A 27,406-nucleotide genomic window follows, 5' to 3' on the forward strand; every position below is an offset into this window, starting at 1 on the left:
CATTTGTCTGCTTTCTGAGGGACAGGATCCAGAAACATGGCAAGCATGAGCCAAACATTCACTGGCTCTGGTAAGTTTGTTTTCAATAAATAACATGCATTGCTTTGCTGGATTTCATCTTTTTAGATATGCTGATGTACAATACATGTCATGTCTTGAAGCTGGCAGGAAGAAACACCAAATAACGAAAACCACAATTTATAAAAATCAAGTTGTCAATGTCAGCTTCTCTGTACACAGACTTGAGATATTAGAACAGGCTGGGGAGATCAAATGCACCAGAGAACAGGGCTGGGGGACTTGGGCCTCTTGCAACCCTCACCTGTATAACTTGAATGTTGGGTAGGAGAGCAGGGTTTCAGCAGGTACACTTTGCCATGGAGGGAAAAGAAAGAAAGAAAGAAAGAAAGAAAGAAAGAAAGAAAGAAAGAAAGAAAGAAAGAAAGAAAGAAAGAAAGAAAGAAAGAAAGAAAGAAAGAAAGAAAGAAAGAAAGAAAGAAAGAATCTGTCTTCCCTCTTGTCCAGTAGGCAAATTACTGTCTGACACATTCAAAGAAGACCAGTAGTATTCTCAAATCAGAAGTCTTGTGAGCAAAAATTCTACTTTGTGAGCTACTGGCATTACTTAAAGTTGTGAACTACTGCATAGATTAGTTTGCTCTAGGGCCATTTTTCCTGAGCTGAGACAAAAATGTGTGAGCTGGAGGCTAAAAAATTGTGACCAAGCTCACACTAGCTGAACTTAGAGGGAACACTGATTCAAACACATTTTATCTGTGAATTACAGGTTAAACACTAAGATAGAAGAGGGAAGGTTCCTCAAACTGTATTAGCAAACTAAAGATTCTGAGGGGCAAGTTTGTAACAAACCATTGAGCTGTTTTCTTTTTTGAACAGTTTAATAGGGAGTGATAACATATTCCTTGTTGGCCTTTTTTCTGCTCCAAATTGTTTCCCAAGCTTTTTTCCTCCTATGGGATTCCAGAGTCTAAAATTCAGACATGTGTTTATGCTTATCAATAATAATAATAATAATAATAATAATAATAATAATAATAATAATAATAATAATAATAATAATTTTTCATTTATATCCCGCCCTTCCCGCCAAAGCAGGCTCAATATGTTTCTGGATTGCTATGCAAGTAAAGGCTGCTTGGGGGGTTATTTGCAGCAGAAATATGATGGTGGCAAAAAGTTTCCACAAAACCAGAGTTTACTTTCCATGTAATACTCTTCCCATTTTAAGTAGTCCTGTTGCCATTTACAAACTTTCTTAAATGAATTCAAACTATACATTTTAAATTTTAACTATTTTATATTGGTATACCTAATGATTAGGATGTTTTGTGTTCATACTTTGTACTGTAAACCATTTTGAATCCATGCAAAAATAAGAATGTTACTGTTTTTATTTCATCATCATTATCATAGAATTAGGAAACTAGACAATGCTGGCAATGCAGGACAACTATGCTAATTAATTTGTCTTCCATTTCCTTTTGCTCCAGGTTTAGCCATCTTGATGTTTCTTCACTTCAGTAAGTAAAATAAAGACCTTTTAAAGTTCACATTTCCCAAATCTGAAGTCAAAAGAACACAAGGTGGATGAAGAATGGAATTATACTTGTATTGTAAAGCATAAGGAAGTTGAAAAATAATTATAACTCCTTCTGCATGGCAATCAATCCAGTGAGAAATGCAATGCAAGCTTGTCTGATGTCTTGTTCCTTTAATAGATGCTTAATGTGTGGAAAGGGGCAGTTGAAATTTTCACATGGCATTGTAAATAGCATCCCTGTTAAAGGGACATGATTTTTCCCCTCCAGGCAATTGGCAACCCTACTCCATGGTGAAGGATTTGGAAACTAAGCTTTATGAAGAAAGATTCAAAGACCTGAGAATCTTAAACTAGGCAGTTAGCAACTGTAGGTTACAGAAGCAAGACTAGAACAAGTCAGTTGGAAACCCCAGAGCAAAGCTGGTCAGTACAGCTGTTGGTTGTGTTGTAAACTCAGCAGATTGTTGGCACCATACTGAGGCCATCCTTTGTGGCCTCTCCTCCTATCGGGGTTGGCTTTCTGCAGAGAATCCAAAGATATGCAAGGACTGTAATGAGTAACATCCCACAGTAACAGCAAAGAACAAGTGGACTACAAAAGTCTGCACATGGTGCTCTGACAGAGTTGTCAGCTCCCTCCTTTACCTTAGCAGTTACCACATGACAGGATACACCAGTGGGAAGGGGGAATTAAACCAACACTTTTGCATCCCTTATAAGGAGTTGCACTGGAATGATGTCTGCAGTATCACTGGGACTGTTCCATAGGACTCTGGTCCTAAAAAACAAATAGGCATCATAAGTGTTTGGCCAGCAGCAGTATTGGGAGTGGCTGAAGGTCACCCTGGACTGTTGTTTCAGCACAGTAACATAGTGCTAATGAATCTGTCAGCCCCCTCCGCTATCAGGATGGCGATTGGCAGTATTTACTGCTAGTAAATTTTATGGGAGACAGGTTTGCTGAGGTGATATATAGCCCTCAAAATCCCCAAAAACAAAAATTGATACAAAATGTATTAAATCAATATATTATAATATCAAAATATGAAAACAAGAATTACACAATTAACTGCAAAAAGTATAAGTAACAGCCAAAATTCAGTAAAGCGTACAATGCACAAATAACAGACACCAGAGCTGACAGGCAAACAATGTATACATAATCCACAAAAGTGTGGAGCAGTAATCCTCAAAACTTCCAAAATATAAAGGATATCAGACAGGAAATACTTAATGGAGTTCGATCAATACAGTAACCTGTTTCGGTACCAGATCCTTTCTCAAGAGTAACAATGAGGGTGGAACAGCATAACAATGACAAATCCACAGTGGGTAATATATAAGGGAGTTCCAAAAGCCTCAGTAACAATATCCAACGTAGTATGCAATCCAAAGGGCAAGGAACTCTGGAATGCATACTACTATGTTGGATATTGTTACTGTCACTTTTGCAGATATTGTTACTGTCACTTTTGTGGATTCTGTACACATTATTTGCATGTCGGCTCTGGCGCCTGTTATTTGTGCATTGTATGTGCTACTGAATTTTGGCTGTTACTTGTACTTTTTGTAGTTAATTGTGTGATTTTTTTTTCATATTTTGATATTACAATATATTGATCTATTGAAATGTGTCAATTTTTTATTTGGGGGGGGGGGTGTTGGTTTTTTTCCTTCCCTGTCCCAGTTTTTCTTTATCATGAGGTGATTTATAGAGCAAACACAGAAGGACAGGAAGAAACAATTTAAGTCAGGGACTCCCCTTGCCTTTCTTACCTGTGCGTGGTTCCTTGTCCTTCCATCATTACCACCCACTGAGGGAGTAGAGGCTCTATTTGGTAGGTGTCCAGGGGTGACACATTAGGGATCCCTGATGTAGGCTATCCTGCTGTTAATTTGTTCCATTTGGATTAATTAGCACCTGTAAAGGTTCTGAGCAGGGCATCATTAGACAACTGCTAACATGTTTTTGTTGGAGTGAGCAACTCAGCATGCCTGGACATTGGGAGGAACTACATCTCTCTAAGTGTGTATAGGTGTTATCTCCTTGAATGAGATGCCTCTCTTTGTTTTAACTTGGAAGTTGCCCTCTGACTCCTCCTCTTTCTGGCTTTGTCCTCTCACCCACTGCACATAGCCTTTCATGGAGACACATATATCTGCCAATCTCTCCTGTAGATACACTGCCCTCATACTCCCCCAGGGCCATCCCACCCAGTAGGCAAATTAGGCATTTGCCTAGGGTGCCGGCAAGGTGGGTGCACCGAATTCGGCCCTCCCCCTAGGCAGATGCCTCCTTTGCCTTTGAGGGCTGCTCTGCAGCACCTCCTCCCTCCCTTCTCCACCATTTCAATGCCCAGGAAGGGGTGGTTGAGCACCATGCTTCCCGGGCTCTTTAAAGGCCCTCCACCAATCAGTTGATTGGTGGGTAAAACAGTGTCAGAGGCTCACGGCTCCTATGCTGGCCCTCTGGCATGATCACGATCAGTGCAGGGTTGAGGGGGCAGCAGCAGCATGGAGGACGAGTAAGCCACTGAAAGAGCAGTCGCCGCCACTGCCTCCTCCCCCCATTCCTTCTTGGATCGCAGGGGAAGGAAGGGGGGAGGCAGTGGCAGTGGCCGCTCTTTCAGTGGCTCACTCATCCTTCCCGCTGCTGCTGTCCCCTCAACCCTGCACTGATCATGATGGCACTGGAAGGCCGGCATAGGAGCTGCGAGCCTCTGGCACCATTCTACCCGCCAATCAGCTGATCAGCAGGGGGGCCTTTAAAGAAAGGAAATGCAGTGCTCAACCGTCCCTTCCCGGGCATTGCATGGTGAGAAAGGGAGGGAGGAGGAGGCACCATGGAGGGGGGCAGCAGGGCACAGCACCGTGGAGGAGGGCTGTAGGCAGCAAGTCTGCCTGGGGCACCATGCACCCTAGGGCTGGCCCTGTCCCACACACATGATGCTGGACAAACTGGCTATTTGTGATAGGGAAAATACTCTTAGATTAGACTTCTTTCTCTTCTTTTGACTGCTACATGATTGTGAACTGGATCTCCTTGAATAAATGTAAGTTTACATTTTTTGCAATATATTTCTTGGGAGATTTATTTACTGCACCCAGTATCACACTTCTATGACTGGATAAAAGTCTGCTATATTTACCAACTATCCAAATAGTTTTTTCTCTTTCTTTGCTATTTGTGCTTGGTGCTCCCTTGCTAGGAAAAGTGTGTTTTCTGAGGGATTCCCATCACCAAAGTCCCTCTAGTGTGTGTTGTGTGTAATAGAGATACAGCCCCATGTCATGTACCCTGCATCTGAACTATGGATATCTGGGCTGGGTTTATATAGCTTGTGAGGAGGGGGTTGTAACTGGTTGCTTTGTGTGGGGGAGGGCGACTTGCTGGCAGACTTAGTTAATAGCCAGGTGTGGGTTACGGGGCTCAGGGGCATTTGAGTGCATGAGCCTGTATGTGATGTCTGAGTGATAAACCAAGGTTTATAGTGGCTTAATGTTGCACTGGTATTGGGTATGCACCCAGGGCTGGAAAGGTTTAGCAGACTAAGCCAAATTCTTCTTCTTCTTTATTATTTATTCAGCTTAATTAATCACCCCATCCCAGCTGACACTAGACTCTGAGCAATGTACATCTGATAATATGGAACAATACATAAGTTAAAATATAGCAATTGAAGTTTTAAAACATTTTACAAAACCCTTGATGGTGCCCTATGAGTTTTGTTCTTATTCTGGACTGCCAGAGCATTGTGATGAGGTGGAGGGGGGAGACTTACATAATATTGGGAGAGGAGTGGGAAATAAAGCGCCAGCTAGTAGGCAAACCATCACTGTCCTCAGCCAGAAGTCTGGCAGAATATCTCCACCTTGCAGACCCTGCCAGAATTGCATAAGGTCCTGCAGGGCCCTGATGTCATCTGGCAGAAAATCTCACCAGGTCGGGGTCAGGACTGAACAAGCCCTGGCCCTAATTAAAGACAGCTGGGCCTCATTCTGTGCATGAAATGACACCACCCAGTTCTGTGTCAGCACTGGAGTTACACAGGCCACAATGCTGGCCAGTGAAGGCTTGGCATTGGCATGTTTCCAGATGCACCAGTATATCTTCAAAATATGCTAGCACAATTCTTAGTCATTATCCCAAATCCTTTGGAAATGAGGATAAGGATTGCACTGTAAGTCACTGTAATTCTAATCAGGCACCATTTTTCCAGACTTAGTTACTCAAAAACAGAATGGTTTTTGTTTTTTTTTTAAAGGAGGAAAAGACAGAAAACCAAAGGAGGCAAAGGATTAGGAAAACTATTATCTGCCATCCCATAATGCCTAAGTGCTACAATAGGAAAAAAAGGACAAAAGCAAAAAGTATGGTCTCCTTCAACAATCTTCTCTTTCATATTTCATTTTCACAGGCTCACCTCTCAAACTGGTCTGCTACTTCACCAACTGGGCTCAATACAGGCCAGAGAGAGGGCGATTCCTCCCTGAGAACATTGATCCCAACCTGTGCACTCATCTCATTTATGCATTTGCGGGAATGAATGAGAACAAGATCACAACAGTGGAATGGAATGATGAGAAATTATATCAGGATTTCAATAAACTCAAACAGAAGTAAGTAGAGGGCTGGGAGGAAAGAGCAATTTCTAGAATTGGCATTTTATACCTCATGAGTACTTCCCTTTTCTGATAATAATTGAATGGACATAAAAATGCTATGTAGTCTTAGGCTGATCAGATTTAAGAGAAAAGATTTAAAGAGAAAAGGGCTGCCACACAAATCCTGATATATAGATCAGCATCATTATTGTTCATTCAGAATCATTTTCCAGTTGTGTGTTTTTGTGCCTTCTTTACCATCTGCAAAATACATTCTGCCCAAAACAATTTTTAAGAAAGAGATTTCTCATAGTTGCTGCCTCTCCAGTTTCACATTCTCCTGTGCCTGACATCATCAATCTGAAGGGTGCCCATCCTTTTTGATCCTGTGGGCACCTTTGGAATTCTGATACAGGGTGGTGAGTGACAAGGTGGTGGGTGCAACCACCAAACAGTGGGTGTAAGGGGTAAAGCTGTTGTCAGGGAGTGAGGTTAAGCATAACTCTAATAGTAACTCCTTAACATTGCAGGCAGAAACTCTGCTTAGCATGAAATATTTAGAAATGAACATAGTGTTTGAAAATATTTTCTTGCATATTCACAGCTTACCTTCACTAATAGCTGCTGCCAAAGCAATGTTTTTTTTAAAAAAAAAATCTGTATAGCTCATCAGATCTCCAGTGACCAATCAGAAGCCCTGCTGAGCAAAAGCCCCACTTGGCTCCACCCTCTTCCTAAAAGCACTTGGAGTAGGTGCCATGAAAGGTTTTGGTGGGTGCACAGAGGTTCCACATTAGGAATGCCTGATATAGGATATAGCAACCCCAAATTGTCAACAAAAGGGTGCAGCTGAAAAATATCCATCTACCCTTGTCCATGTATGCAAAGATTGCTATTTCAGGATAACAACTCTAAGGTAACTTCACGTTCTGGACTGCATGGACTGGTACAGATTCATGGACACTTGCACACTGCACAAAGGAGACCTTTCCTTTGATTTAGATTTCATTATCATTACAGTTGCCCAAATCCAAAGTAGTGTCTGTTGAGTAGCAAGGACTATGCACAAAGGGCATTTCCAGTCAACTATTTTTCAGAGGAAGGGAAGCAAAAGGAAACCAATCCAGCTCTTGACTTCCCCGTTTAACAGAACTTAAGGTTTACTTTTTTGAAAATGTGTTATGAATACAGTGCCAGGAGTTGGATAGGGAGAGATCCATTAGATAGATTCATGGAGGATAAGTCTACCCATAGCTACTAGCATGGTGATTGAGGGAAGCCTTCACATTCAAAGGCACTAAGCCTCTGAATCCCAGAGCCAGGAGGCAATATCAGGGGAAAGCTTCAGCCTCCATGCCTGTTGTTGGCTGTCCAGAGGAACTAGTTGGCCATTGTGTAAGACAGAATGCTGAACTATATGGACTATTTGTCTGATCCAGTAGGGCTCTTCTTATATTCTTAACCAGGTTTTTTTTTCCTGCTGGAGTCCACAGGAGCAGGGCTCAGCCTGGGCTGACCAGGGCTCCAGCTGGCCTGACCTGCCATGCAGCAGCCACATGCTCCCAGGGCAGCTGGCTTTGTATTATATGTCTTGCACCCTGACCTGCATTAGGCAAAATGGCTTTAGACAGAATGGTAAGACATCATTGATAATGTAGCGGATGTTTGCATGCCCAGTTGTAAAACTGAGCTCTTCTCTGTGCTATTTTTCCCTTTCCCATCTAGGAATCCAGGACTGAAGACACTTTTAGCCATTGGCGGATGGAATTTTGGTTCTCCAAAGTAAGACGCAGGGGTTGGGATTTTAAATGAGGGTGTTCCTCATGTAGCGTCATGGCACAATATTTTTTGTTCCATCTGTAGGTTCCTTCTAGAATCCTGAAGAATCCCAGCATTTTTTGTTATTTAAAATAAATTTCTAATTCTCATGGATTAAGAGATTTTAAAATTAGAGGGTGGAGACAGTTTAAGTTTAGGAAGAAGATACTAGATTTTAAAATACCCATATTTGTTTTAGAACTTTCAGCTCTTATGCCTCAATTTTCTGCAAATAACCATCAAGATAGTTAATTAGTTGTATGCAAAATAGGCAAACTAGCTCAGCTCTTTCACCTCCAGATATATTGCCCAAACCAAAAAAGTAATTCACTTATGTGGGTTTTCATATTCTCTTAGTAAATTAAAAAAATACTGGAATATCAATGCTGAAAAAGACTATCTTTTCAGAACAATCACATGCTGGATTATTATCATTATTATTCATTAAAATGTTTATAGCTTGCCTTTCCTACTTACCATGGTGACTCAAGGCAGCATACAAAGGCCTGGCTGACAGCCAACAAAACCATTAAAACCAAAAGAATCCAGATTCAGACAATATCATCAGGTAAATGAACCACCCCCATGCATCCAGGGCATATCTGAACCATAAGCTCCTCCAATAGCCTGTCCAAATAATGCAGACTTCCATTGCTTATGGAAACAGGCTAATGTAGGGGCCCTCTTCACTTTTTCTGGGAGAACATTCCAAAGCCTGGGGCCACCACTGAGAATGAATGAGTCTGGGCAGTGGCCTAACAATTTTAAGGCAGGGGTGTACTGGGAAGAAGGTCTGGGAGAGATCTCATACTGCACACAAGCTCATAATGGGAAAGATGGTTCTTCAAGTAGGCGGACCCCAGATTATATGGGGTTTTAAAAATAAAAACCAGCACCTTGAATTGCCATATTGGTGACTAGAGAAGCTGTAGAGAAGGTAGAGGAAGAAGTACTTTTCTCCCTTTCTCACAATACAAGAACGCATGGGCACTCAATGAAATTAAAGAGCAGTAGGCTTAGAACAGATCAAAGGAAGTACGTCTTCACCCAAAAAGTAATTACATACAATCAGGCCCTGAATTCAGCAGGAGTTCACAGCTCCTGAACCTTTCTGACGCCCCCTCCTCCCTATCTACCGACCTTGTCCATTGAATAGTAGGTGCAGCTACATAACAATCCCTGGATTACGAGAGCAGGCAGCCAGCCAGCCACCAGGAGCTTTGCCATACCCCCAGCAGCCCTCATTAAACGCTGGAGAAGTCCACAACACCCTTTCTCCACTTCTTATATGATTTTGGGTGGCAGGTGGCTTGCTGGTCTTTTGACTGTGAGCGGGGGGGGGGGCAAGGAGAGCCCCAGGTGAGCAAGGCCTGCTTGGGCTGGCTGGATCTCTAGCTAGCCCAAGCAGGCCTCACTTGCCCAGGGCTCTCCTTTCTTGCATCAGGTTGCTTTTGACTGGTGGGGGGGCTGCATATGCTAATGAGTTATGCTAATGAGCTCTACCACCTATTTTTCTGCAAAATGACCCCTGCATAGAATTCACTGCTGGGGCAGTCACTGCCATAGGAAGCTGGGGCAGTCACAAGTGACAGCTTTGAGTGGGGATTGGATAAACATATGAAGCAGAGGTCCATCCACAGCTATAAGCCACAAGCTATAGATGGGACACTATATCTGGGGTGGTGATGCTCTGTATTCTTGGTGCTTGGAGGATAACGGTGGGAGGCTTCTGGACTTCTGGCCCTGCTGGTGGACTTCCTGATAGCACCTGGGTTTTGGCCACTGTGTGACACAGACTGTTGGACTGGATGGGCCACTGGCCTGATCCAACATGATTTCTCTTATGTTCTTATCGTAGGATAGGAGTGATGTGCATTCATCTGCAAGCACTAATCAATAGGTGAACCTAATTATGTACCAGTTGCAGTTTCTGAATTTTCAAGGGCCTGCTGAGATCACTCCCCTCCCCAAACTCTGCCATCCCCAGGCTCCATCCCCCTAAATCTCCAGTTATTTCACCATCCAGAACTGGCAATCCTAGCATGACCAAATTATCAGGATTCTCATCAAATGCTGCTGAAAGAATGCCTTACTTTGAATCCACTGGAACATTCTTGCAGACAGAAGGATTTCCACCTGCAGAGTACAACGGTATTACCACCCCCTTCCTACTGCAGCCCCTAATGCCCCCACAGTACTGCTTCTGCATGATAAAGTTATACATTGAGTACAAATACTTCCATCCATGGAAACACTCTGGTGGACCCAAGCCCTTTTTTGGCAACTTCATTAACCTGATCTTCTAGTAACAATGCAGGATCTAATAAAGACCCTAAACTCTATAAAAAGTTGTCAGATTTACCTCTACATCATCTAGGGTGGGTAAAATCACCTCTCTGAAGTGAACACAAATATTTTAAGTGGTCCAAGGATACAAAGCAAAACAACCATTATCTTGTTAATGTATCATTTCTGATGCTAGATTCTCTGCCATGGTGGCTACTCCTGACAATCGCCAAACATTTATTCTGTCCGCGATTTCATTCCTGCGAAAGCATGGTTTTGATGGCCTAGACCTAGATTGGGAATATCCTGCAGACAGAGGCAGCCCTGCAGAGGATAAACAACGCTTCACTTCTTTGGTTCAGGTATAGTAAAAAATAGCACATGAACACAAAATGCAGGCCATGATCGCAAGTTTGTGGCTGCAGAGATCTATTCCATTGAAATCTGCAAGACCTCAGTGACTAATGTATGGGATTGAGTTACATGACTATGTAAAATTATCTGTCTTACTTGAAGTTCCAGTTTCTGTAGTATAAGTGCTGTATCACTAAGGACGTACATTCAATTTAAAATTATTATCTTCTGCTTTCTGCTTCACAGTAATGTTCAGAAGGGACCACTTAACTGTACATTTCCAGTTATGCATTTTAATTCCATCCTTTTCCAAGGAGCTCAGAGCAGAGCTCTCTCTTCCCCCACTTTTTATTATCTCAAAAAACCCTGTGAAGTAGGTTAGGCTGAGACTGACTGGCACAAGTATATCCAGCAAACTTTATGACTAACCAGAGAACTGTATTCAGTTCTCCTAGATCTCCTGTGCTGTGTCAACATATCGTTGGTGGCTGCACTACTGTAATCAGTCACCTCTGGATGTTTTTCTCCAGGCAGCAAAATTCAGGAGGTGAAGGGGCACAACAGTCAGGGGTGGCCCATCCAGTACGCAGTCCTAGGTGATTGTCTAGGACACCAAATGGACCAGCTACCCCACAGCTCCCCTCCCAGTCTCCTCTTTTTCTTTTTTGCTTTTACATATATCTTTATTGAAGAAAGAATGTTATGATTTAACTTTACAAACACAATCATTTATATTATAACAAACATAATTTCACAAAAGCACTTTTCTTCACCCTCATCTTCTTTCTTCCCACAATCACTTAATAAAGTTTATATAGTCATCAAGCTACTCCTAGTTCTTGATAACAAATATACAATAAATGTACAAATTAATTTTGAACTGGTTTAATCTACTATTATTAAATTCCAGGAAGGAAGACCTCTAAAGCCAGACTGAGGCCCTCCCAGTCTCCTCTGATTGACTACAACACTAGCGGGGTATGGGGGTAGACTTACCAGATCCATGTTGAGGAACTCTTGGAGATTTGGAGATGAAGCCTGGGAAGGACATGGATCTCAGCAGGGTACAATACCATGGAGTCCACCCTCCAAAGCATCCATTTTCTCCAGGAGAACTGATCTCCCTAGTCTGGAGATAAATTGTAATTCTGGGAGATCCCCAGGTCCCATCTGGAGTCTGGCATTCCTTGCAGGTGCCCTGGGCCCATGGGTGGATGGCTGCAGGGAACTTGCTCCTTCCCTCCCCCAGAAGGGACAGGGGTGGGAGGCTTTTTCCCACTCTGCAGAGAACTAAATCTGGCTGTTGCCAGGGTAGATGTAACATGTTCCTGCCTCACTGCTTTTCCATGGCATGGCAGGAGGCAAGAAGGGACAGTGGCATTTTCCTGCTTCCCCATGGTGAGGAGGATAGGCAGAAATGCCCTGACTCCCACACCTCCCTGTGGGTAGGGGGAAGGCAAAGATGGAAGGTGCTGCCTTGCTGCCTCACTGCAGGGGGAGCACCTTGGGCATCTCTGTTTAGGACACCCAAAATTGTCTAGTTCACCCTGACAACAATGTACTATCCTACAGCATGTGGAGCCTCCCTTCCAAAGTTCAATACTCTAACCATCACACCACTCCCAACCATAATTACAGTCTTATGCACAAGTAATCACACTTAAGTTTTCAATTTTAACTGGTTTCCACATTCAATCTTTACACAAGATTAGGTTAAAAAAGGCATAATGAAAGCAATTATTTTAGAAGAAATTAAAGGTAAAGGTAGTGTGAGGAAAAGACCCCTAATTTCAGAACATCGTAGTCACCCTTTGGTTGCCAGGGTGCCTGGAGAATCAACTCACACACATCTGCCAGGAGAACGTGGGTTTTGTCTACCAGACTATAAGGGACTTATGTGAGTACTAACAGCCACAATGTTGCAGCAGCACTCCATGTCTCTGGAGGAGTGCTAACCAGGAGAACAGATGGGTTTCCAGTCGCTCTGTGCGATCACCATCTCGGCCGTTGCAGCAGAAGAAGTTGCGCCGCCAGGAACTGTCCAGGCAAGCGGTTTCCAGCCTTGACCATAGAATCCATATGGGAAAGCTAACATCACCAGCAACTATCTTCCTGCAGTGCCAGACTCCATTACAGCGAAGCAGGAGGCTCACATACTCAACAGATGTCACCTATGCATGAGGCAATCAAGCTTATCTTAGGCATGAATCCTGTCAGACTGCCTAAGCCTTTGTCCAACGGAACCCAAGACAAAGGCTGGTGCCAGTAGAGGAATGAAGAAGAGGAAGAACATCTTCACCCAGAGCCAAGTCTCTTTGTATAGATCGGGTGTTACCTTAGGTAGCAATTAGGCCATCTTTTGTCACTTTTTAGATAAATTTTGATAGCTTTAATCCCCTCCACCCCAATAATTTCTCCCATTCTTTCCCTTAATGGTCATCCTGGAGCCTCCCCCTTTGGCCCATTGTTACCTGGAAGTCCAATCAGGTAACCAGGGCCAGGTCTGCTCATTGGCCAGGTATGGGCATCCAATCAGGGGCCCCCAATATAGTGGCTATTGGCTACCACATAAGTCCAGCCCTTATGGTCATAGCGGAGCCTCCCCTTTTCCTGAGGTCATGTACCAGCTGACCACCTGTCATCCACCCCTGTACCTCCCACCCCCTAAGGGCTCAAGGTAGTCCTTATAACCTGTGACCCAGCTCCACACAGGTGTGCATCTAGCAGTACCCCATTCCTGCTGCTTAGATACAACCCCGATTCTTGGCCAGTTGAGGGTCCTCTTCCCCATCGTCCTCATTTGTCACCATTGGAGCCTTCCTTGAAGACTACGATCGGTAATTATCACCCTGTTTGTCCATCCTTATGTTACCTCTATGCATTCCTCTCTATTCTTATTAGGTCTGTATGTATGTTATATGAGTCTATTATCTTGTAAGTGTGTGTTCTATATTTTTCTGTATTAAAATCATAATCGTTTTATTTAATTAGTGTCCTTGGTAAATTTAGCAATAATTTCTGGAAGTGGAATCCTGTATACATAGATTCTACATCCCTTTTTAAGCCAAAGGTGCCCACCTGTCAATTCCCCAACCTCTTTTGAGGGCATTTTGGCTTACAGATATTGGTGGAGAAAGCATTGGGCAGAATCCTGAATGTCTGAACGCATGCGAATTGACACATGTGTCTTCAGACAATCAGACGTGGGAATACACCATCCAGAAATCTTGCAAGCTAGGCTGTTGTGTGAATGTATGAGTGATTGTGAATTGTGTAGATGGCTCTAGAGAGCATTTCTATATTATGGGTTGGGCTGCTCCCGCTCTATCATTCAGCACTGATTCTCTAGCCACACCCAGAGGGCCAGATACCGCCTGTACAAGGGCTGAGCCTGACTGGAACGCAAGGGGAGAATCACGTGATGTCCGGCCACTTCCCGAGGCCTTCCTAAACGTGTCTATCTGGGGAGGGAACTTGAAGATAGGTCAGGATGGTTTAAGAATGGATAGAGACCCCTTCCCCCTTCTCTTTTTACTTTGAGCACCGTATACCTTTACACACTCACATGTACATTACACATGCATCCACACACTGCAAAAGTCCTAGGGCTGGGCAAATAAAAAGGATCAGCTTGTACTAGGCATCTACCAAGAAAAAGTCCTAGGGCTGGGCAAGTTAAAAAGATCAGCTTGTACTAGGCATCTACCAAGAAAAAGTCCTGGAGCTGGGCAAGTTAAAAGGATCAGCTTTTTCTGGGCACCAACTAAAAGTCCCGGGGTCCACTTTGCTACCACAAGCAACCTTAGTGTAGGGCATTGTTTCCCCAAAAAGTCCCGGGGTCCACTTTGCTACTGCAAGCAACCTTAGTGTAGAGCATTGCTTCCCCCAAAAGTCCTGGGGTCTGCTCTGCTAGCATAAGCGACCTTAATGTAGGGCATTGCTTGCCCCCAAGAAACCAACCCACGTGTTTACCATGGCATTCTTTGCGAAAGAAGAAAAGGAACTTTTAAAGCTAGGAAAATGGCTTGCGAAGGGGAGTAACCCATGGTTAAAGGGATCTTTTACAAGTCCTGATCCCTACCAACTCTTCCAAGGTACGTTCCAAGACCACTGCACAAAGGCAAAGCTTAGCCCCAACAAGCGAGACCTTTTTGCATCTTGGGGATTGTTCACAGCCTTAAAGGATAGCTCCATTGTTATTAAACAACTGCAAGAGAAGCTGGAGCAGAAAGAACAAGAGGCAGAACAGATGCGTACAAGCCATGAAGCTGAGAAAGAGAACATGCGTAAAACATGTGAGAGAGAAATGGCCCAAGCCCAGAATAAGATCCCAGATCTGGAAAGGGCCCATGAAGTGTACATCCAAGAAATTATGCAGGAGAATAATAGCTTGGAGATAGAAAATCAGGACTTAAAAGAAGAGGTGACCCAGCTTAAATTGGACAAGCGCACCTTAACCATTGCTGAACAAGACACGTTGCTGGCATTAAAACGGGCATAGCAACAAGTAGCCAAATTTGAGCACAAATTTGACAACCGCCAAGCACAAGTCAGCAAGCTACAGCATGCTGCTGAGTATTTGGCAAAAAAGAATAAAAAGACACGTGATGCAGTTAGTCACGAGATGTGTCAAAAGGAGATAGCAGAACTCAAAAAGAAATTAGAGGTGAAGGGAGCTCTGATCTCAGCAATTTCGCCCTCTACACTTTATGATTTCTCATCTGACGAGGAATCTGGGGAGAACGAAGACGTTGAGTTTCACAGCATGGACAAGGCAGCCCCAGTCCGTCCAGTGGTTACTCGGAAAACTACTACTAGGAAGGAGGACGGATCTGAGTCTGTGAAAGTGGTGAGGGAAACTAGAGCATCAAAATGGCATCAAAATGGCACACCAGTTTCTAGGTCCATACAACCGAGACACATCAATTATGTGGATGGCTCGGGCTCGGAAGCAATATCCGGGCATTTCAATTAATGAATTGAACCAGGTCCTAAAAATAGCTGCAACAGGTCAGGAATTGACTGCCATACAACAAGCCATAGATCGCAGGGATGCTAACGTCCTCACCATTCTGGAGTGGATGGCTGAAATAATATCTGCCACGTGGGATAGAGATACTATAAAATATCTCTACCATCATACTATACAGAGTCTTGATGAGGATCCAGTTGACTATCTAACAAAGAAAAAGTTCTTAGCAGCGGCAGCGGATGTTATATTCCCTTCCAAAAATGCAGACCCTGACTACCATAATGAGGGATTTGTCAGCGATGTCATTATGGGTCTTAACATGCCTACGCAGCAGCTACTAGGTCTAGGAAATGTTAGAAACCCTGAGTGAGACAACTTGGAGGCTAACATAGTACATGTTAGCAAGTTCATGAACAAATTGAAAAGGTACAGTAAAGCTGGGAAGAAAGAGAAAGGAAAGGAGGCCGTCCACACTGTGACGTATGCCAACAATGGACTTCATTCCCAGTACCAAAAGAGGCAAGCTAACACTCAAAACCCTGTGCCAAACACTGGAGAGGCTCCACCGCATAAGAGCGGGGGGGGGGCAAGCAAAACAAGGAGAGAAGTCAGGGAAACGCAAACAGCTTGCTAACATTCAGCGCAATAATCCCTTTGTGAACAATGGCAGCATACCGCAAGGAGTAGCAATACCAAACCAGGGGACCCCAAAAACCCTCCAGGAAGGAAGCAATCAACCTGGACCACAGCAAAGTCTGTACCTGGACTTAAGCGCAGTCCGCCAACAAAACCAGGCTGAAAGGGATAAAAGAAGGGAAGTTTGGAGATTCCTGGTTAATGCGGGAGAGAACATGGGGCCATATGACAAGGCAGCCACTTCAGTATTGCTTTGCCGACAAGCACAGATACTGAAAGAAAGAAGAAGCATAGTACTATCTGCACCTCCTCTCCCTCCGTCTCCAGCCTCTCATAATCCCATGGCTGTTGTGCAAATGCAGGACTGCTTGCACAACCCCTTTTTCCAAAACCCAGATTTGTGCTAGGGATGCCTGGAGCCCACTGATCTCCCCAACAGAATCATAGCTAAATTAGAACCTGATGCATGGGGGAGACCAATGGTAAAGGCAGGCATTGGGGCTCCAGGGAATGTCAAACCTGCCACTCTGCTAGTGGATACAGGAGCCTCCATTAATGTGCTCCATCCTAGACTAGTATCACAAGGGACTCAAACTGAAAGGACTATGGAACTAGCAGGATATGCAGGCGGTAGTCACGCCTCACATATCTGGAAAAGCATCCCAGTAACCATAGGCAAGCTTCAAGCTGTCATGAAATCCTGTAGCAATCAGGGCAAAGATGATGGCATGATAGGAGCCCCTTTTCTAAAAAGGAATAAGCTAACCATTGTTCTGGCCAACTCTCTCCTATGGCAGATCCCAGGAGGGCCAGAATTCATTAATGCTATCCACTGGTACTTAGCTCTGAAAGCACCTTTTCCACTAGCACCCCTCACCAGTGATGAATGGGTCCAAAGGTTTCCCGGGGTATGGATCATGGACAAAGCCAAGTGCGAGACCATCTATAAGATTATCTAAACTGGCAGAACCAGCGCCATAACAGTTTTATTGCTGCCAGATATATATATATATATATATATATATATATATATATATATATATATATATATATATATAGTGTAACGTAAATTATGTATTTTAACTTAACTGACTGGTTTTTATATGCTTAATTTTAATTGTTAAATTCAAAGTTTTATTATTTATGTTAACGTGTAAGTTGTTGTTAGCCGCCCTGAGCCGCCTAGGTGGGGAGGGCGGGATAGAAATAAAAGTTGTTGTTGTTGTTATTATTATTATTATTATTATTATTATTATTATTATTATTATTATTATTATTATTATTATTATTATTATTATTATTATTATATAAAGAAAGCTTGTGTCTTAATAGAGCGCCAGTACAAATACCCAGCCGAAGCAGAGGCAGGCATAGGGAAAACCATTGAAGGACTTTTAAAATGCGATGTCATTCTCCCAATGCAATCCATCTGCAATGCCCCCTTGTGGCCAGTTTTAAAAACAGATGGGGTTACATGGAGAATGACAGTAGATTTCAGGGCTTTAAATGCTGTAACTCCTCCAATTGCTCCTATGGTTGCCAAATACAATGAGATCGTGGCCGCCAATGCTGCAGGGTCCAAATTCTACAGCGTTTTGGACCTGGCCAATGTGTTTCATTCTATCCGCTTACATGAGTCCTGCTGGTACAAATTTGCATTCACTTTTCGCAGCCAGTAGTACGTCTTTAAGCGACTTCCACTCAAGTCCCACCATTTGCCATGCATATGTGGTGCAGATGTGGGACCACTTGCAACCTGATTCAAAGGACCACGTGTTAAGTTATGTAGACGACGTCCTTATACACACAGAAACAGAACAAAAGGTCTGTGAAGTCACAGAGAAAGTGCTCAGTATCATTCAGGAAACTGGGTTCAAAGCAAGCAGTGCCAAAGCTCAATTAGTGCAAACTGAGGTGAAATACCTAGGAATAACTCTAGGGACAGAAGGAAGGACACCAGATTCCCAAAGAGTAGAAGTAATTTCCAAACTCCCTGTTCCCACAGACACTCATTCACTGAGAGCTCTACTGGGAACTTTCAATTTATCCAGAGATGGCATTGAACTGTTCTCGGAGAAAGCACACCCTCTTTATGAGTTATTGAAAAAGGATGTGGCTTGGAGCTGGGGGCCTGAGCAGCAGAAAGTGTTTGTAGAGCTTAAGATGAGCCTGGCAAAAGGAACAAAAAGAGCCTCCCTCCCCATATGGTCTCATAGTAACTGGGGAAAAGCACGTGCAAGTATAATACAGCAGCTACCATGGCTAAGATTCTGTTCAATCACTTATGGACTCTTTGGGGGATCCCCTGAGTCATGGACTCCGATTTAGGCTCACATTTCATTGGGGAAGTGACCAAGGAACTCTGTAAAGCCCTCGGAGTAGAGCAGCGATTTCATATTGCTGGGCACCCGCAAGCATCCGGTGCCATTGAACGAACTAATAGGACCATCAAGGAAGCTCTACGCAAAGTAGTTAAATCCTCAGGCAAGGATTGGAATGACAAGCTCCCAATCATCCTTATGGCTATCAGGGGAACTACTGCCATTCACGGCCACACACTGCATGTGGTCATGACAGGAAGAAAAATGGTGTTGCCGGAAGCATTCTGGCTTAAAACACAACTTCCATCTGATCTGGTGCCAGTGGTAGTGAACGATGCATGGGTGCAATCCTTAATTGCTGAAATCCACAACATCCATATGGAAGTAGCCAAACAGCTAGGAAAAGCACAGCTCAGCATGGACCAGAGGTTGGGTTGGGTTAAAAATCCTCGCGTGTGGGACACTGGGCAACTAGTACTGTACAGGAAATTCTATATAGGAGGCTATTATCTTGTATGTGTGTGTTCTATATTTTTCTGTAATAAAATCATAATTGTTTTACTTAATTACTGTCCTTGGTAAATTTAACAATAATTTCTGGAAGTGGAATCCTGTATACATAAATTCTAGATCCCTTTTTAAGCCAAAGGTGCCCACCTGTCAATTCCCCAACCTCTTTTGAGGACATTTTGGCTTACAGTAGTCACCTGTGCAAGCACCAGTTGTTTTCGACTCTGGGGTGACATCGCATCACACCATCAACCAATTCCTAGATTATTATTTTTCTTGAGAATGAAAGGGTAGTTTAGAAACCATTCAGGATACCAAAATCAGTAGAACAAACACAGGCCTAGACCAGCAATTCCAAATTAGTATGGGTTGTGGAAGCCTGTCAGCCGCCCTGAGCCTGCCTTGGCGGGGAGGGTGGGGTATAAATAAAAAAATTAAAAAATATTATTTATTAAAGCATTGGACAAGCAGTAAAAGACAATGTGGAACAAAGTATATTTTATTGTCATTTTATTAATTGGTCCTTGTAATGGAAAGAAAAAGGAACCACCATCTTGAATTTTAACTACATTGGGGACAATGTTAGCTGAGCCACAAGGCTGCAGCAGAGCTGCACATGCATGGAGTGCCTCTTCTGCATTGTTTCAGTTAGTTTTGCATTGGTTTTAACAAGATGGGCAAAAGCTAATGTTGTTTGTTCCACCATTTTACTTAGGAAATGTTTAAAGAATTCCAGGCAGAAGCCCAGCGGACAAGTAAGGGAAAACTACTGCTAACTGCTGCTGTGGCTGCTGGGAAGACAACCAGTGACAAAGCCTATGAAATTTCCAAGATCGCAAAGTGAGTGTGGTCAGGCAAAGGGGGTGGGGAGGGAACAAAGTTAAGTCACAAAAAAGTTGAGTCAGTTAACTCAAGTTTCAGAGACTTACAAATCTTATCTCTAGTGATATAATTATCTATGATGTGCTGTACAGCCATTGAGAATTCTTATCCTGATAGTGGGAGAAAAACATTTGAGGTTTTTCTCTCTCCTTGTAGGAGTCTGGATTTTATTAACCTCATGGCCTATGATTTTCATGGATCTTGGGAAACAGTTACGGGCCACGTCAGCCCCCTATACCCTGACACTGTAAGTGATAAACTTTCCTGTACAATTCTATAAAATGACAATATAGCTTATATCTATCTTTGCATTAAAAATCAGTAGATTGCCTTATACAGTGTAAGACGGTGCCAGTGCTCTGTTAATGATATTCTTTAGCTGGTAAATTGGAAGACCTTTCATGATATTTAAGATGTTTCTAGATATTGGCATGTATCTAACCACACAGTAAGTTTTCAGAAGATTTAAAATCACTGTTATCTTTGGAAAAGGGAGCAGCAATGATGATTCCACCCCCACTGGAGACTCCCCATGTACTGTTCCTGAAGGTCTACTGTCCTCCAGGATTAAAATTTGGGACCTGCAGTGACAAGCAGGAAAGTCCCACTCCACAAGGTCCACTCTGAACAAATCACATTGAATACAAGCCATTGTCTATAAGGCACAATTGATTTAAAAAAAAAAATGTTTTCCCCTTTGCATTCACAAATCAAACGTAGCTACAAAACCAGCAGTTGAACATTATACAATTAATGTTGCTTCTTAAAATGGTGTTGCACTGGCTTGCAACAGGGCAGTAATAAAAAATAAACTGTGTATATTTGACGCTTTCATGTTTGGCTGCTACTCTAAGCTCAGGGGTTTTTTAGTGCTCCTTAGCTGTCTCAGAAAGGATAAACAACCAGATAAATAATGTCCTAAGGAGATTAATCCTGAACTTCAACAGTAGCTGCTCATTTCTGCCCACTGCTACTTGAAAAACATTGTCGTGGTGGCAATGGCTTAGATTCAAAGGTTCCTTTGTGCTATTGAACATATGAAGCTGCCTTCTACAGAATCAGACCCCGCCTTGGTCCATCAAAGTCAGTATTGTCTATTCAGACTGGCAGCAGCTCTCCAAGGTCTCAGGCTGAGGTTTTTCATGTCTACTTGCCTGGACCTCTTTTAGTTGGAGATACTGGGGATAGAACCTGGGACTTTCTCCTTACCAAGCAGATGCTCTACCACTGAGCCACTGTCCTCCCCTATTCACACATACAGTGAGACTTTTCCAGCTTCTCCTTTGCCTGCAATCCCTTGTGCTTTCTTAAAACCTCCTCCTGAATGTTGAAGTAGCCTACAGGGCAAGGGCGCTGCTTCCACATGGGTGTTTTGCTCTGCCTTGACTTTTTGACTGAACTGCTGTTTAGGTGAGCATCCACACAACGTCATTCTCTGTCCTGCTGCCAGGTTTTCTCCCACTTTGCTGCTATTATTCCAAAGCTTAGTTTGGTATTTAGAAAGAACACAATCAAATCACTTTTGGAGGGCATTTGGATATGAAGCTGTACACTTTTACAGGTTCTGCCCACATCAGTGCTATTTAACTTGCCACAGCCCCTGCTATTTCCCCAGAGCTACCTGTGTGGGCTATTTTCAGCTTTTTTTCAGTCGATAGGCTGCACACTTTCTTTATAATGGCACAATGGAAGGGGCTAGACAAGTACTTTTAAAATAATGAAATCTGGGAATGAAAAGATTGTGATAACAAACTGGTATAATATTATTGCATGATAAAAATGGGGACGGGGTTGAGGCAAGGAAAGTGCAGGGGAAATTGCTGTGTGCATATACTCCATTGCCAATGTAAATCCTTTACCTCCACAACAGCAATGAGAGCAATACACAGAATTGCCCCTGTGTGGAATCTTCTTAAGATTCAGTGCAGCACAAAAGGCTGCAAATTTAAACAAAAACTGATAACTTCTTTCCATAAGAAGACAAGTGCTTCCCATTCACACTTGAGAATCTACAGATCCCATCCAGTATAAGAAAGGTACTGGAAAACTACAGGTCTGTGGTCTGGAGCAACAAAACAGAATGTTCTAAATGTCAGAAACTGTGTGTGTGTAGTACACACTGAAACCATGCTTACTATCTTCCTGTCTGCTTCAAGGATGATGCTGTACAATATTGGAAGAGCAAGGGTGCACCACCTGAAAAGATTGTCCTTGGAATGCCTCTCTATGGACGAACCTTCACCCTTTCTTCCTCACAGGCTGGACCTAATGCACCAGTCTCAGGGCCTGGAACACCTGGTATTTTCACAAGAGAGGCTGGATTCTTGGCTTATTATGAGGTAACCAGGAGACTAAATGTTCCTATTTCTTTTTACTCACATGCTTTTACCCTTTCCTGTCACATGTTTTCTTCACAGAGCATTCTCAGACATTTTAAAAGATTATTTTGTTCTCTCAAAGAGCACCCAATCCTGTCTTCTTCCTACTTTTAAGCTCGTCAGCTCTTGCAACAGCCTCTGATGCCTACACCTCCCACAATGGGACCTCCCCCCTCAAACTCTATGTGTCCCAAGCCCAGACATCTGGCAACTTTATCCATAGCCTAATTTGCTTTGTTTTAGGTCTGTACTTTTATACAAGGTGCCACTACAAAAGTGATTCCAGAGCAGAAAGTTCCATATTCTTTCAAAGGAAACCAATGGGTAGGGTATGATGATGTCGACAGCATTAAAAATAAGGTAAGCATACTAACTAAGTAGATGTTCTTTTGGTGTTCGTAAAGTTCTATTGGAGCTCAACAAACTTTATACTTAGAAATTCAAAAATTCCAAATAACAAGGGTTGCTGGAGAGCTGCTTTTTAGGCTGTGTATTCTGGTTCAAGACCAGAGCAGATCAGGTCTATTTTGCCAGATGGTGTCAACACTGAAGTCCAAGAAAGTAGTTCATTTAAAAAATCTGACTTTATTCTACTGTAGAAAGATTCAAATGTAAAAATTAACATTCCATCAGCAGGTTAAATTGTACAGTTCATCTTGCATGAGGATAAAGTCTATTTCAAAGATCTTGCAATAGAAGGGGATTGCTTTCATGTAACTTCTTGCCTATAAGAGATTAGAACAAAGGCCCTTTCTATACCTGCTTTCTGCTGTAGTTTCTGAGTGCCTTTCAAATTCACCTTCTATACCACCTTCTACTTTGAGTTCTCTTTTGTCCCAGAGCTGCTTCTTGTTTCTACATCTGCTTTGATGGACTAGAACTCACACTGCTTTCAGCTTCCCTTCTCCTCGCAGTTTCCAAAACTCCTTTTGGGGCAGACCTTTTGCCAGCTCACTGTTTGATCTGGGTCTCTAGAATGTCTGGCAGATCTTCAAGGCCTGCCCATTGTCCCCCCTCTTTAATGTCCTCTCTCTCTTTAGTTTGATGCCCCCTCCCCATTCTGTTTTCTTTCCCTCCTTCTCCAAAAACAAAAGAGAAAGATGTGTCCTCCTGGACTGGCAAACTTTTAAAAAGCCAGAGAAGCATAAGAAGAAATCAGTAAATATAAAAGACTCGAAGATTTCCGGCTCCCAGCCTGGATTTTCCTATCCCTTTCCTTTCTTTTTGCAAAATCATGGATGGAAAGAGCTGAAAAATGCGAGGTGTGTGTGCATTTTCTCAGGGCATCAGAGTCCTGCTTTTGTTTTCTCTCAGGGCTTTTATTGAACAGGAACACACAGGAATGCAATTCCGGCTGACTTGGTGTGGGGGGCTAATATGCAAATGAGTTCCTGCTGGGATTTTTCTACAAAAAAGCCCTATGCAAAACAGTGGTGACATCAGGGGGTGTGGCCTAATATGCAAATGAGTTCCTGCTAGGCTTTTCTAGAAAAAAAGTCCTGGTTTCTCTTAAAGGTATGCTGTCCTATTCTCACTTTTCATGCCCTGTCAAAGGAAATGCCATCAACCAGGATCCTCTTCAGCTCTCCCCTCCCTTGCTGGCAGTTTTATTGATGGTTTTTTTTAAAATGGGGGGGGTCCCCTCCGACTTCTCTTCTAGTGGCCTCAGCTTTCTTTGTTGCTGCCATAGCAGTGGGAATTTTTCCATCTCTAGCCAGCTGCAGATCCCTCCACCCCCCATGGAGTGGAAATACAGAAAGCATAATCTGCAGAGTATGATGTTCCAGGCATGGAGTACCAAGGAAATTCAGCAGATACAAAATGAAAGCAAAAGATCTGAATTGAAAACATAACGACTCGACTGCTGAGAAACTGTGGAATAAAAACAGAATGTAGAAGGGGCCAAAGACACAGGAGGAGGGCAATAAACCCTATTTTTGTGGGCTCACTAGAGACAATAGATTTAGCTAACCTAGAAACATGTGACCTATCAACTACAACCTCAAGATCTTTTTCACTCTCAGTCTCAGCAAGTTCAGACCCCAATAGCCTACACTTAATGTGACTGCTTTCAACATGATTGTTGCATTTGTGTTTCCTTTTATACTTAGGTCAGATATTTGAAGCAGAATAACCTGGCAGGTGGCATGGTTTGGGCCATGGATCTGGATGACTTTAGTGGCTTTTTTTGTAACCAAGGAGTATACCCTCTTCTGCAAACTCTGAAGAAAGAACTGGGTTCCAAAGGTTAATCTTCTTTTGTTATACTGGTTTTCTTTGAAGTCATCACTCAGTCACAGAAGCTGTGGTAAATCAAATATTTACTGAACACTATGGAACTGCTTAGTATTTCCCCTTTTAATTTCAAAAGCAGTCATTGCATAAAGATATAAGGGAAATAAGGAACCTGTGAATGAGGAAATGGAACTTTTAAAGGGATCTTTGTTTCTGTATTTTAATTCTGATCCATTGCTTTGGCTCATTAAGGAGGGACTGTGGCTCAGTGACAGAGTATCTGATGAGCATGCAGAAGGTCCTTGCTTCAATCCTTGGTTTCCCCACTTAAGAGAAACAGGCAGTAGGTGATGTGAAAAGATGGTTCTGACCTTGATGGACGAAAGGTCTGATTCATGCATTCATGTGTTTGCACATTGTCATTTCTCTTGTTCCCTTTTTGCAGCATACTAAGGCATGATTTTGTTGCTGTCAGATTTTTTGAAATCTCAGTCCTTAAAATGTTTACTCACAAGTAATATTCAGCAAGTTTAGTGAGAGGAGATTTATCTGCAACCACATAGTTTTTCAAGTAAACAAGCCGTACTTTGTACATGTGCATCACAATGCAGCCATGCAGCAAAACTCCACTGCACTGTCCATTCCAAGCTCAGGTATAATATTAAGTATAGGTTTTTTAGTGCTGAACTCCTCTGATTTTTGAAATGAGAGAAGTATTTTGTGTTATAATACCATGCAAGGTATTGATCTACCTACCCAGTAAATATGAACAGAAATAGTTTCCAATGCATTCGGAGAATGTTCTCATGGTTCTCAAGATCTTCTCCCAGCTTCTGATTCAGTAAATAAATAGCTTAATAGGTGGTCTCAAACTGTGAGTCAGGACCCAAAAAGTGAGTCACAGGTGGGGACAAGGATTATAGTGAGCTGGGAGAGGAGGCTCTGGGACACAAAATAGAAAAATTATGATATACAGCTTCTTGCTTAGTAAAGATATGTGTTTAAAAATAGCAAAAATAAAATATAAACTTTCAGTGATGCGAGTTTTTTGTGTTTATGATGAGGAAGGGTGATGTAGGTTGTAGTTTACTTCAATTTTGTACATCACCTAGAGCCTCACAGTAGTGGAGATTAGCCGATTCAAAAATGCAATAAATAAATAAAATAAAAGCTGACATCTCGAGCTATTTCCCAACCCAGAGCTGGCAACACTATCTTCATGTGATAGCAGAGGTTAAAATTATAAAATTACGGAGTTGGAAGGAGCCATATAGGCCATTTAGTCCAACCCCTTGCTCAATGCAGGATCAGCCGCTCTAGACTGCCAATGATGGGAAGCTCACACCACCTCCACTGTTGAACAATTCTTACTGTAAAAAAGGTTTTTTGCTAATATCTAGTTGGTACCTTCCTGCCCTTAATTAAAACCAATTGTTACAAGTCCTCTCCTGTGCTGCTAACAGGAATAGCTCTCTGCCCTCCACTAAGTGACAGTCCTTCAAATACTTAAAGAGAGCAATCATGTCCCTCAACCTTCTCTTCTCCAAACTGAACTTTCCCAAGTCCCTCAGCCTTTCCTCATACTGCTTGGTCTTCAGGCCCCTGATCATTCTCATCACTCTCCTCTGCCCCCACTCCATTCTGTCCACATCATTTTTGAAGTGGGCCTCTAGAACTGCACACAATATGCCAGGTGTGGCCTGACCAATGCAGTGCACAATAGGACTATGACATCTTGTGATTTGGATGTTATGCCTCTGTTGATACACCCCAAGATTGCATTAGCCTTTTTGTTGCTGCATTACACTGTCTGCTCATCTTTAATTTACCATTCAGCCATACACCAAGATCTTGTTCACACACACTGCTACTCAGAAAATCAGAATGAACTGCCAGACTGGAGACAATTGTGAAAATCAGCCCTAGACATTTCCATTTTAAAATGTATTTTATATTGCACTTTTCAATATAAACAATTTTCAAGGTGGACATGAGTTTTGACATATAGCCTGAATTATTCCCAAATGAGTCATATGTTTGTTTGTTTTTTACAGACCAAGCACCAGCTGATGAACCTCCTACCCAAGATGAATTTCTGAAACCTGAACAATCACAACCTGTTCCACCTACAGCAGATACATTTTGTCTTGGCAAAGCAGATGGAATCTATGCTAACTTACAGGATCCTACAAAATTCTACCACTGTGCTCACAGCCATACAGTCATCAAGGCTTGTCCATTAACACTAATTTTTAATGATAAATGCAAATGTTGTGACTGGCCACAGTGAAGTGCTTCCAATAAATATAAATCCAACAGTGGCTATATTCCTTTATACTCACAACCATCTAATGCTTTATTGCATATATATATATAGCCTCATTTGCACATTTATCTAGCTGACAGCTGACATGATGTGATCCACAAATCCACAAAAGACCACAGAAATCAGAATATTTGTCCTTTGCATCAGTCTGCTTATGGTGTATGTCTTCATTCTTTAATTTTTGCTTGCTATTTCTTTTTGCTAAAATTGATCAAAATAAATTCAGTTAAATTCAAAGTAGCTCTTTGCTTCTTTTGTATCCAAAATGAGTTCACTTTATTTTTAAACAGGAATGACCAATGCTAAAACTTTATTTCAAAACTGTATGTTAGTTAAGTGGGCATTGTAAAATAAAATCCATGATATAAAAAACTTGACATCTATGTAACTTGGCTTTTAGAAACTTACCATTCTTGGCTCTGCTAAGTTGAAAACTTGTTTTATTTATTATATAATTATTAAAATGCATAGCATCTCTCCCCATAGATGGTGCTCTACTCTTTTCTTCCTTCTATGCTATAG

The 27,406-nt window shown here is 42.4% G+C and overlaps 1 protein-coding gene across 1 annotated transcript; it reads left to right on the plus strand.

Moving 5' to 3' along the window:
- LOC132566406 (chitotriosidase-1-like) lies at positions 1-27,121 on the plus strand. Its single transcript, XM_060231415.1, has 11 exons — positions 1-70; positions 1,512-1,541; positions 5,980-6,181; positions 7,892-7,948; positions 10,467-10,632; positions 19,779-19,903; positions 20,102-20,192; positions 22,102-22,284; positions 22,567-22,683; positions 24,435-24,570; positions 26,613-27,121. Exons 1-11 carry the CDS (start codon positions 37-39, stop codon positions 26,846-26,848), a joined length of 1,377 nt encoding a protein of 458 aa, XP_060087398.1. The 5' UTR covers positions 1-36; the 3' UTR covers positions 26,849-27,121.
- Positions 27,122-27,406: the final 285 nt, after the last annotated feature.

The sequence above is a fragment of the Heteronotia binoei genome, chromosome 2 (genome assembly GCF_032191835.1).
Source record: "Heteronotia binoei isolate CCM8104 ecotype False Entrance Well chromosome 2, APGP_CSIRO_Hbin_v1, whole genome shotgun sequence".
Taxonomy (NCBI): Eukaryota; Metazoa; Chordata; class Lepidosauria; order Squamata; family Gekkonidae; genus Heteronotia; species Heteronotia binoei.

Excerpts from the sequence above, each read along its gene's own strand:
- LOC132566406 (XM_060231415.1), top strand. The coding sequence starts at position 37 with ATGGCAAGCATGAGCCAAACATTCACTGGCTCTG. Across the intron at positions 71-1,511 it reads CCAAACATTCACTGGCTCTG|GTTTAGCCATCTTGATGTTT; the intron begins GTAAGTTTGTTT and ends CTTTTGCTCCAG. Across the intron at positions 10,633-19,778 it reads GCTTCACTTCTTTGGTTCAG|GAAATGTTTAAAGAATTCCA; the intron begins GTATAGTAAAAA and ends CATTTTACTTAG.